At 42.2% G+C, this 10,934-nt stretch overlaps 2 protein-coding genes across 2 annotated transcripts; both read left to right on the top strand.

Moving 5' to 3' along the window:
• Positions 1 to 767: 767 nt before the first annotated feature.
• Positions 768 to 7,528, top strand: LOC100699840 (delta-like protein 4). Its single transcript, XM_003447801.5, has 11 exons — positions 768 to 1,234; positions 1,314 to 1,565; positions 2,041 to 2,098; positions 2,666 to 2,929; positions 3,741 to 3,801; positions 4,028 to 4,158; positions 4,292 to 4,461; positions 4,721 to 4,940; positions 5,034 to 5,775; positions 5,864 to 5,972; positions 6,074 to 7,528. Exons 1-11 carry the CDS (start codon positions 1,181 to 1,183, stop codon positions 6,077 to 6,079), a joined length of 2,067 nt encoding a protein of 688 aa, XP_003447849.1. The 5' UTR covers positions 768 to 1,180; the 3' UTR covers positions 6,080 to 7,528.
• Positions 7,529 to 8,305: 777 nt separating this feature from the next.
• LOC100704429 (glutathione-specific gamma-glutamylcyclotransferase 1) lies at positions 8,306 to 10,401 on the top strand. Its single transcript, XM_003447731.5, has 3 exons — positions 8,306 to 8,761; positions 8,926 to 8,961; positions 9,693 to 10,401. The coding sequence occupies exons 1-3, from the start codon at positions 8,591 to 8,593 to the stop codon at positions 10,107 to 10,109; spliced, it is 624 nt and encodes a 207-aa protein (XP_003447779.1). The 5' UTR covers positions 8,306 to 8,590; the 3' UTR covers positions 10,110 to 10,401.
• Positions 10,402 to 10,934: the final 533 nt, after the last annotated feature.

Genomic DNA, 10,934 nt, shown 5'->3' with positions numbered 1-10,934 from the left:
GCGCTCAGCGTGAGTTTTCATGAGATAAAATTGCATATGGCGTGTGAATTTATTTGCTCTGCCGCCTTCATATACTGCTTTGAGTTCATTTTTCTTTTCCCTCTTGGAACAATTATGCACACACTTGAAAGAAGAAGACTGTTTTTCAGCTGCCATGTGGATGTTAGTTCAACAAACAGTGCTCAGCTACGAGTACAATCTCAGCTTTGTGTTTGTCCGCACATAAGCGCTTCACATGATAACTGCCCATTTATAGAAATGGACTTAATATTTTACTTTATATGAGGGTCTTGGTCTCAAAAACCGTGGGTTCCTCACCTGATTTATGAGTGACACCACGTGTTTAAAATTTAAATCCATTTAGGGGAGGGCTGTCTCCTGCTCCATCTTCTAAAATAAACACAGGGGAAAACAAAGAGACAGAATCACTGACCCCTGAAGACAGCAACAGTGAATTTTGAAATTCTGGATGCCTGAAAGCTTCATCTATATTAACGCTATGAAACCCAACCCCCCCGAACCCCCCCCCCCCAAAAAAACCTACTGTTGAATTTTAGTTCATAAACAGCGTATAAAAGCACAGAAAATCGCTTATTTTAAGCAACAAACTCCTCTAAAAATCATTATACATGTTAATGACACTCCATGTGTGAGAGAGAAAGAGAAACACACGCACACACCAAAAAAAAAAAAAAAAAGTGGAGAGGGGAGTGGGCGGTGTTTACCCACTGACATTGTCTGTAACGGCGTATAAAAACTGAGGAGGGACGTCAAGCATCCTTCACTGGGAGTCACTATGCGCTGCTGATGCTCCGCCACATGCCCGCATCACTGTTGGCAAAACAAGGCTCACATCAGCACAGCAAACTCAAACAACAACTAACCGGCACGATGGATGGGCAACATAAAGACCGCAGAATGACTCACTTGTGGATATTGACGTTACTGATATTTGTCTAACCTCAAGCACACGGATAACTCGGTCTTTTCCCAACTTCTTCTTCTGGATACGGATTGTGGAGCTGGATCTTGTCCTACAGGCTTTGGAGGAAAAGAAAAAAAAAGGATTCTATTTATTCTGATCACTTTATTTTATCATCACTGCATTTTTGGAATAGGAGCGTCTTTTTTTGTGGGAGGACAAACTGTTTTTTTAAGGATACGCACATAAAACTAAAGGATGGCCGTTTGGTTCACATCTGTCCTCGCAATAGTTTTTACAGTATCTACTCAGGTATTTTTGTTTTTTAAATCTTTGCGTTTATATTCGGGGAAAATGTATTTTTCTGTGCTCACTCTTTATTTCCTTCTAGGTTTTCGGAACGGGTGTGTTCGAGTTAGAGCTGAATCATTTTCAGAACACGAAAGGTTTGCTGGCAAACGGGCTTAGCTGCGGCATGAGTGGCTGCAGGACTTATTTCAAGGTTTGTTTGAAGAACTTCCAGAAGGAGGTGTCACCTGGAAACTGCATATTTGGCAACGCCAGCACACCTGTTCTGGGCACCGACTCCTTCAGCATCCGGCCGGACGCCAGGCTACGCCTGCCGCTCAACTTCACCTGGCCGGTAAGAGCACCTGTCCTGTCGGGCGCACTCGTTTGACGCTTTTACGCAGAAACCAAACCAAATCTACACCGCGCGTTTAAAAATGCGCTCTTCCCACCTGATAAGTGCTGAAAAATGCTTCTACCAAACAACACTCTCAAATATATTTTGCATATAGTACTTAGTTTTTGTCACACCAATTAAATGCAACGTTTTTGTGCCATTTAAACTACGCTTAAGGGTCAGAGGACTTGTTTTATCCTTTGCCTAAAACTGAGAATAGAGTTCAACTATGCAAACTCATGTATGACACAATCCAGTCCCCATATCTGCTGCATGGATCATTTGAATTAAGTGTAACTGCTTTCTTTTATATATATGTAAAGTGTTGTGCCCCTTTACCGGACCCCAAACCCCCGTTTCATCCAAACAAAGCTAAAGATATGAGATCTTCAGGTTGATTTTGTGACCATTGTTCCCTCATTTGTCCCCACAGGGTGCTTTCTCCTTAGTTGTTGAAGCCTGGTATTCTGCTGCAGCGGAGCAGCCCGGAGGTGAGGAGATGCTTATTGGGTTTTCGCCACTAGAGGGAGGCATTGTGGGTGTAACTTGCTTTACTTGTTACTGAAAAGTCCGCTTTTATCAGAAACGTGATGAACGTATGAAGTGCTGGCAAACGCATCTGGCGTTTCAGCGTCATGGGTTCGTGTTTGTTAGGATGTCATGAGTCACACGACAATCCTTTGCAATCAAATCTCGCCAAACACAATTGTACTTCCCTTGGTTTATTTTTGGCAGGCATGGGAAAGTGTACATCGCTTAAGTGAGAATTTGAAGCCTTGCCAAAAGTCCCATGACAGCCTTTTCCTGGATTTTACACCTTTTTTTTCTTTTTTCTTTTTTTTAATCTCTGTGAACGGGGAGCATAATGGCGATAAGTGACGGCAAGGGGAATTTGAGGGAGGCCTTTTAAGTAGGCCTCTTAAATTGTGTATGGTCTTAAAATTAATAATTGTTAGATGTATTAACGTCATAGAGCAGCCTAAATTTTAAACAGTCCCTCATGTGACCCAGTTTGTGGCCTAAATAGGATTAAATATTTTGTTTTGTTTTATTCACAGATACCACCAACCCCGAATTCTTGATTAGTTCTTTTTCCATCCAAAGGCAGTTGGGAATAGGGCGTGAGTGGTCCAAGGATGTGCTCAGCGGGAGGCAGACGGAGCTACGGTACTCATACCGGTTCATCTGCAATGAAAATTACTACGGGGCCACTTGTAACAAAAAATGCGCTCCGAGAGACGACCGTTTTGGCCACTTCACCTGCAAGCCTGATGGGGAAAAAGCCTGTCTGCCGGGATGGAAGGGAGAATACTGCCAAGAACGTAAGCAAGAGTGAAGACACCATATGGGCACTTTTCTTTGTTTGTATAAAAGGTCATGAGTCAGATTTCAGGAAGGCTGCTTGCCCATTAGTCCTAAAGGGAGCAGGCCTGAAAGCATAAAAAAACAGGCCATTAACAGCTTTATCGCGCATATTAGGTACTTACAAAGGAAGATAAGGGAGGTTGTGCACATTTATTTTTCTCTCAATGCTTCCAATTTTTCTTTTTCTTGACTTCATTTGGCCCATATTAAATGACCCGTTAGGCCACATGATCACAGGTGTGCGTGTGACGCGAGGAAGCAGGGCACAATTTGCGCACAAGTGAGGTTCAGGTGAAATCTGACAACAACCAACCTGATGCTGCTTTCTTTCTGGGCGCGTGCGATTTAATCCAGGGCGGTGGTCGCTCGGCAGCACGCGTCGGGGTTAATCGCGGCATTATCGCCCGCCACGCGCCACTAAATTGCAGGCCCTATTGTGGAGGCGGTGTGGGGCGGCAGCTGCACACGGGGCTCGAACAGTGCGCCCGTAACAATGGGGCAGCTGTCCTGCTTTTTTTTCTTTTTTTTTTAGAGCAAACATCTGCTCCGCTCTAACCACGCGTTCAACAGTGCAAAAGATAAATAAATTTAAAATTTAAAATTACGGAAAATCAATGTGCCTCGCGACAGTGAACAGGAAATAGGTTTTTTTATTGATACACCGGCGAGTAATATAAATAAACAAATACTGTTTTAATAATTGCCTAATAAGTTAATGAAACTAAATTACCCCTCTCCCCTCCCCTCCCCTCCCTCTCTCTCTCTCAGCAATCTGTCTTGAAGGCTGCAATGAAAGGAACGGAAACTGCACATTACCTGGAGAGTGCAAGTGAGTATTCACTTTGGTTTGCTGTCCCTCCAGAATTAGCCAACGAAAAGGGTAAATAAAAGTCAACCCTACTCATGAGAGATATAAAGAATTCAATAAGTACAAAAGGACCTTTTTTTTTTCACTATTGTTCCCCTTTTGTCAGGCTTGTTGTAGCTCTTGTATGTGAGTGAGCAGATGAAAGTTGATTTGTGTGTGATCCAGGTATTATGTTTTGTATGAACAGATGCAGAGAGGGCTGGCAGGGTCTCTTTTGTGATGTGTGTAAACTTCATCCGTCCTGTAAACACGGTACCTGTAAAGAGGCTTGGCAGTGCAATTGCAAAGAAGGCTGGGGGGGCATCTTCTGTGACCAAGGTGAGTGAATTAGAAAGCGACTCCAGACGTCTTTGTCTCAAAGGATAATGCAAAAAGCTGAAAATGTGTGGCTCGTTTGATGCAATCCCTCCTTTTGGTTCCAATAGTCACGTTTCCTCCTGTTTGTTTACAGACCTGAACTACTGCACCCACCATAAACCTTGCGCAAACGGGGCCACGTGCTTGAACACAGGCCAGGGCAGCTACACCTGCACCTGCCTGCCAGGCTTCACCGGGGTTAACTGCGACTCGGAGGTCAGGGAATGTGACAGGCAGACCTGCCACAACGGAGGTCGCTGCCTGGTGAGTCCGGAAGTCTCTCTCTCTCCTTTCCCACAACACAGGCTTTCCTGTTTTTGTTTTTGCCTCCGTCTATCTGCTAGTCCAGGAGGATGCTATCGATTGTCAAGTCAGTGGATGACCCAGTTCACAGACGATGTACTGTAAATAGAATTTGGTCTAAGGATAATGGGGTTTGTTGGGGCAGTCGTGAACAGGATGTGATAAAAAACATCTGACACTGAGGTTTTTTTTGATAAACTTTATATCTTTTCTCCTGCAGGACTCTGAGGATGGGTATAGGTGTGAGTGTCCGCAGGGATTCGAAGGACAACACTGTGAACACAGGGTGCTCACTTGTGCAGACACACCATGCTTCCAAGGTGGCACATGCCAAGAGAGGGATAATGGCCGTAGTTACACATGCGAGTGTCCACCAGGATACACTGGACTTAACTGTGAGAAGAAAGTGGACAAATGTACCTCACTGCAATGCACCAATGGTAAGACACCAGACGCACATCACTGCAAAAGCATGTATGGTGCTGTATTTCTACATCAGCAATAATCAATAATGATGGTGTTTTTTTGCACAGGTGGACACTGCGTGGTCCGCGGTAACCTCCGAGTTTGCAGCTGTCGCTCAGGTTTCACGGGACTGCGCTGCCAGATCAACGTCAACGAGTGCGCCGCAAACCCCTGCGCAAATGGCTCCACCTGCATAGATCGCATCAACGACTACACCTGCACCTGTCCTCTTGGGTATACAGGCCGCCACTGCGACAAGCCCACAGACCACTGTGCTTCTCAACCCTGCCTCAATGGGGGGACTTGCACCACAGGAGCCAAAGGCCAGTCCACCTGCATCTGCCCCGCCCATTACAGTGGCCCTCAGTGCCAGTTCAACAGTGAGCATCAAACCAACACCCCCAGCCCCACAATAAGCTGGGAGTCCAGTGAAAAGCAAAAGTTGGTAGCCATCGTTTTGGGTGTGGGCATAGTGGCTGTTCTGGTGCTTTTGTGCATGGCAGTCGCAGTGATGGGGCACATCAAGAAGCAGAAGGATAAGGAGCAGGACTCGGACACCATGAACAACCTCTCCAAGGTTGACCTTCAGAAGGAGAACCTCATCTCTACTCTAGAGCTCAAGAACACCAATAAAAAGTTTGAATTGGAGGTGGACTGTCCCAGGGAAAAGTCTAATCACAAATACATCAACCACTATCACCTGGACTATAAACCCTCCGCGAGGTACAAGGATGAACTGTCCCTTGTGGACAAAGATGAAAACTGTGAAAAGTCAATAGAAGACATGAAACATTTAAGTAGAATGTACAGGTAGGTGGATGAGAAGAGATGCATATGTTGACTTATACCACCATGCCCTGTTTTTGTGCCGTGTGCCTGACATGTTGTGTCTTTACAGTGAGAGACCAGAGTGTAGAATATCTACAATAAGTTCTTCTGGAGATTCAATGTACCAGTCTGTCTTCGTAATAGCAGAAGAGAAAAATGAATGCATCATTGCAACTGAGGTAAATCTATTTACTTGTTCCAGCCCTTTAATAACTGGTCATTTAGATCTTGCATGTTTTGCTGTGATTGTCACTAAATGTTTGGACTCCGTCTCTTTCAGGTATAATAAATGGAATATATTATTCATCGTCAACATTGGATTTCTTGTGGACTGTTTACAAGTGTGGAGAGACTGGGATTTATTTAAACGCAAGTTGCTGCTCTTGAAAACTTGATAACTGGATAGAGCTTGTGTGCTCTCTGAATGCAATAGAAGTAAAGCTACTAGTCTATGTGCGAATGTAAAGACTGGGATTTCTTTTTTTTAAAAAGGGAAATAATGAGCTAATCAGGCTCGCTCTCGCAGCCTCGTCCGCTCTGTTCAAGTTCCTCTGAGGGCAACGGGCCAAGATGCGTGTGCCCGCATGCTGATTGGAAGAAGTGGGCTATCCCAATGGACACTTTCCATCTTATTGCAGTAATCGGCAATCAAACAAATCAACTCACCGCCAACGGGAATGTGGATGGAGCCAGCTTTTTTTCCATTTCATCCGACCTGCGACGCGCTATGCAAACAAAAACCAGCATTGTGCTAAAGAAGAAAAGAAAAAGGGACTGAAAAAAAAAGAAAACTACTGAAAACGGTTCATTTTTGAGAGATGTTTAGGATTATCGTTTGAAAATTCAATCCGTTTTATAAAGAATGTATTCAGCCTTGATCACAAAGCCTTATACCCCCTTTTTAAAGGGAACTGTTGTGCCCTGCTTATCTTGATTTCTTTGCACAACCCCATAGAGGTAACAGTGAAAGATCAAATGATGCAATATGCTAAAGCGCCATGCAGGGAAAACTCATGATAAGGCCTTGTTTTACTTTATGCAAAATCCCCCTTAAATAAAGACAAAGAAATACGTGTTGTGACTATCGTACCGAGAACGCCTTCAATGGAAATTACTGAATCAATAATGTTATTTTGTAAGATTAGTATTTCATTAGTAATTTAAGTATATGAAGCACTGATTTTTCTCTTTCTATGTTTTATAAGATTATTTTGTATATAGTGTATATTTATATGTTGAGATTAGAAGTATGACTTGTACATCTGTTTTTAAGTTGATGCCTCGCAAAGGTGAATATATTTTTAAAGTGGGTTTTTTTTGGTGTTTTTATTGTATTGTTATTATTTTTGCTATGAAAAGAAACAAGAACTACATATCTGGTACACTGTTTGTTTGTCGGTCTTCGTCGGTTGAGTGTCCATCTGGTCGAATAGAGATCCTAAATTAAATGTTGGAATCATCTAGAAGCTTTATTTGTGTCGCCTGGTGTGAAAGTGACTTCACTGTCTATAGATGCAGTAATATTTGGCCTGGTAGCTTCTTCTGATGATACTATGTCTATGAGATCTGTGTCTGCGTGATATGAAATCATTGTGCTAGCAATCATTCAGTGGGCAGCATTGTAATTGGCAGGAAATGTAAGAAAATACTCAAACAAAAAGATATATATATATATATATATATTTAAAAGTCTGTATGTCATAATAAAGAGTCCTTGGTGTCTTTTCTGCTTAAATGGATCTTGAAACTGCTGCATCTCTTGATATCTGCGTCTATGATGATCAATAACTGATTCTTGTAGCTGACTGAAAGGTGAAAGGTGTGAGAAACACAGCAAAACTAGTGCGTGAGAAAGTCTATATGTCCTCGAACTAATGGAGCATAATCACAGCAAACAAAGGGCCCCACAGCCAAGGCTCCATGATGCACACAGGGACTAATAACAACTGCACCGTCTCTTTGGAGATCTAACACTTTACTTACTTAACCCAGCCTACAGCCAATATCAAAGCACCAGGCTGATGTTTCTCTCAAGTAAAGAGCCATGTCTTTCACAACCACCTGGTGGCAGTAGGTTTTATGTGAAGTAACAAGAAAGTAGTTCTCTCCTTTCTTAACCCATCAAATATCATCCTCGCCGACTTACAGAGGACAAACTGATCTCAGTTATCAGCCACTGAGGCGTTAAGCTCGTCTATAGAGAACACAGACACCTAATGAGCTTAAGAGAGCACAGATATAACAGTCCCGGCTATTTATAGGTAATGTGATTACCTCTGCACTATGAGTTAGACCCTATGCTGTATATTGAAAGTGCTCATAAAGATTAAAACGTTAGAAACAAAGACGGTTTCTTTCTTCTTCTCTTTAAAATATATCTGCTTATTCTTCTTATTTCCCTGCACAGGGTGCTTGCGTGTTTTCATACGCAGCGACTCAAAACTTAGGTGAGTCGTCGCTACAAAAGAGCCCCGCCCCTTCTATTTAATTGGCCAAGGTCGTGTCTCTCTGACGTACTTTGATCAACAAATACACGTGTGTGCACGTCGGTATACTAAGGAGGAATGGACAGTATTTGTGCATTTTGATGACACTGACTAATTACTGATGCCTCGCTTCATTGTGACGTGAACGATGGTTCCTCCTTTCAGCACTTTATTTATCTATATATCTATATATAGGAGCAGCCTGATGTATGAGACTCTATGAGGTCGTAGAAGACTGGAAATAACATCGAGCAGCTCCTTGTGGACCTTTTTTCCCTTTTTCTTTTCCCAAACGAAGTTAAGTGCCTACAATGAAACCTCGGGACATTATAAAGGAAAAGAGCAGCCTGTGGATATTTGGCTATGGCTCCCTTGTGTGGAAACCCGATTTTGAATACAAGAGAAGAAAAATAGGGTACATTAGAGGATACAAGAGACGGTTCTGGCACGGAGATGACTTTCATCGAGGGGACAAGGAAAAGGTGAGATTTGCAGCCACACCTGGAACACAAGTATTCCCTGCTGATTCTGATCGCTTCAGGAGTTTGTTCGTGCATTTTTAGATGTATAGTATGTTGTTGTGAAGTATGAAGCATTTTCTTGTTGGTTGTTGAGTTCTCACTGTCGGTGTCCTTTCTCTCTACAGCCAGCCAGAGTTGTCACACTAATAGCAGATGAGGAGGTGAGTGAACCACTTAAATATTGAATGTGTGAGTAAAGCAGTGTTTGTATAATCCTTAAAAAGTAAAACTAAAACTAGGTTTGGAAAAAGACTTTAGAAGGAACTAAAATCAGATGTGTGAAGTTAAAAATATCTGGATTTTTTTTTTTCTTTTAATGTCAGCACAACAAGCCCGATGAGGCTCTGTTTACTCAGAATGTCTGACTGTGAGTCACTGGTCTTCTCGGATGTATACGTGACAAATAAAAACAAATAATAAGTAATAACTCTGCTCCTACCACTAAGAGCCCAGAAAATAATTAGCTAACCGGCCAATCACACTAAAGAGCCACTTTGCTATTTTAATCTTTCCACCTTTCTGATTCTAAGTTTTTGTGTGATGTGTTGCAATAAACTGTAACTGTTGCATGATAAACAGGGAAAAATGTTAAACCCATTATTTACTGGTTGTCTACTGTTTGTTCTACAGTTTAATGTTCTAATTTCTATTAAATTCTGGCACTGGATCAAGCAAAAACTGGACTTTAAATAACATCCTATAGGCTCAATCAATGTTGTTTGACAAACCAAAACACTGTAGTTTTATTTTTAGGTTTTTCCCTCTGTATATGTTCACAAAGTCAAGTTTAAACCTGCCTGACTTAATGTCAAAACAAGCATTGCTTTTGCTTTGAATTTAGGCCAAGTGTTGCAAACTAGTGTGTCAACCTCCGCCTGTTTGTACTCTGCAGGCTTGCACGTGGGGCGTGGCCTATGAAGTGACTGAGTGCCAGGTCGAAGCGTCTCTTCAGTATTTAAACATGAGAGAGGTTGTCCTGGGCGGGTACATAACAGAGATGGTGGAATTCATCCCTAAAGAGGGTCACGGTTCAGTGTTGTCCCTTGTTTACATCGCCACACCTGACAACCCCATCTACCTCGGGCCGGCCTCGGACGTGGAGATTGCCGCCCAGATTGCCATCTGCAGAGGCAACACCGGCCACAACATTGAGTACCTGGTCCGCCTTGCAGAATTTATGAGGCACCACTGTCCGGAGGTGGAGGATGAGCACCTTTTCTCTATCGAGACAGCTGTTTTGAACATTTTCAGCAACTGCAGAGAGCTCAAATCCAACGACAGGAAATCCCTGCTGCTGGAAGTTATATAGAAAACTCCACACAGAGTAAACTCCATTTTTTATGAAAATAATTTTCATTTTAGTGGAAAAAGAAATGAAGTCTTGGTAAATATTTCAAGGGTAAATGGTGCTTTAAAAGGAAATATGTTATTTGGTTTCAACTAAAAGGGAGAAAACTATCTCATGTCACTCAGAAATCTATGACATTCTCATCTCATCTGATTTTTCAACTGTGATCACAGACACTTTAATATGCAGGCAATTCTCATTGTATTTCATGTTGCACACAAAAATCAGCGCGTCATGTTTTTAAGATTCCACACTATCCACAGAGAAGGTCGGACCTTCTTATGATATGTTATGATATTGTAACCTTGTTAATATTATGCAATGTTAATGCACATTTTTTAAATAAAGTTTTTGAATTAAAACAGAAAAATCTGTATGAGAAAATTGTGTTTGAGATTTCCTTCCCTGTTTATCTAGTCTCACATACATCTCTTATATTTTGTCCGTGCATACAGACCCTCCTGATTCATATTCCCACATCATATCGCCAAAGAATGTCGCCTCTGGCATTGTGAAATTGCTGACTTTTCCTCAGAGAGCTGTTAAAAGCACAGGCCAAGAATCTTTAAGACACTCTTTTGTGAATTTATATTAAATTGGATGTAAGCAACTTCAAAGCCTCTCTATGCAGGTTCTCGTGACTTATAGAAGGCTTTAAAACTATTTTCCTTGCTGCTCCCAGTTTTATACCTCTTAAATTGTGCCAAGCACAGTGGTTGGTCCAGCTTTAAAGAGTCATTTTCAATTCAAGGCATTCCTCAAACACACAAAATGCATTAGCATCTC

This window comes from Oreochromis niloticus, linkage group LG19 (genome assembly GCF_001858045.2).
Source record: "Oreochromis niloticus isolate F11D_XX linkage group LG19, O_niloticus_UMD_NMBU, whole genome shotgun sequence".
NCBI lineage: Eukaryota > Metazoa > Chordata > Actinopteri > Cichliformes > Cichlidae > Oreochromis > Oreochromis niloticus.
The sequence above is the reverse complement of the archived record's forward strand: the minus strand, read 5'-3'. Positions and strand labels throughout refer to the sequence as shown.

Bases quoted from the DNA above. Each gene is read 5' to 3' on its own strand.
- LOC100699840 (XM_003447801.5), top strand. From the start codon at position 1,181: ATGGCCGTTTGGTTCACATCTGTCCTCGCAATAGTTTTTACAGTATCT. The intron at 1,235-1,313 runs GTATTTTTGTTT...ATTTCCTTCTAG, and splicing joins TTTTTACAGTATCTACTCAG to GTTTTCGGAACGGGTGTGTT. The intron at 4,462-4,720 runs GTGAGTCCGGAA...TTTCTCCTGCAG, and splicing joins ACAACGGAGGTCGCTGCCTG to GACTCTGAGGATGGGTATAG.
- LOC100704429 (XM_003447731.5), top strand. From the start codon at position 8,591: ATGAAACCTCGGGACATTATAAAGGAAAAGAGCAGCCTGTGGATATTT. The intron at 8,762-8,925 runs GTGAGATTTGCA...TTCTCTCTACAG, and splicing joins ATCGAGGGGACAAGGAAAAG to CCAGCCAGAGTTGTCACACT. The intron at 8,962-9,692 runs GTGAGTGAACCA...TGTACTCTGCAG, and splicing joins CACTAATAGCAGATGAGGAG to GCTTGCACGTGGGGCGTGGC.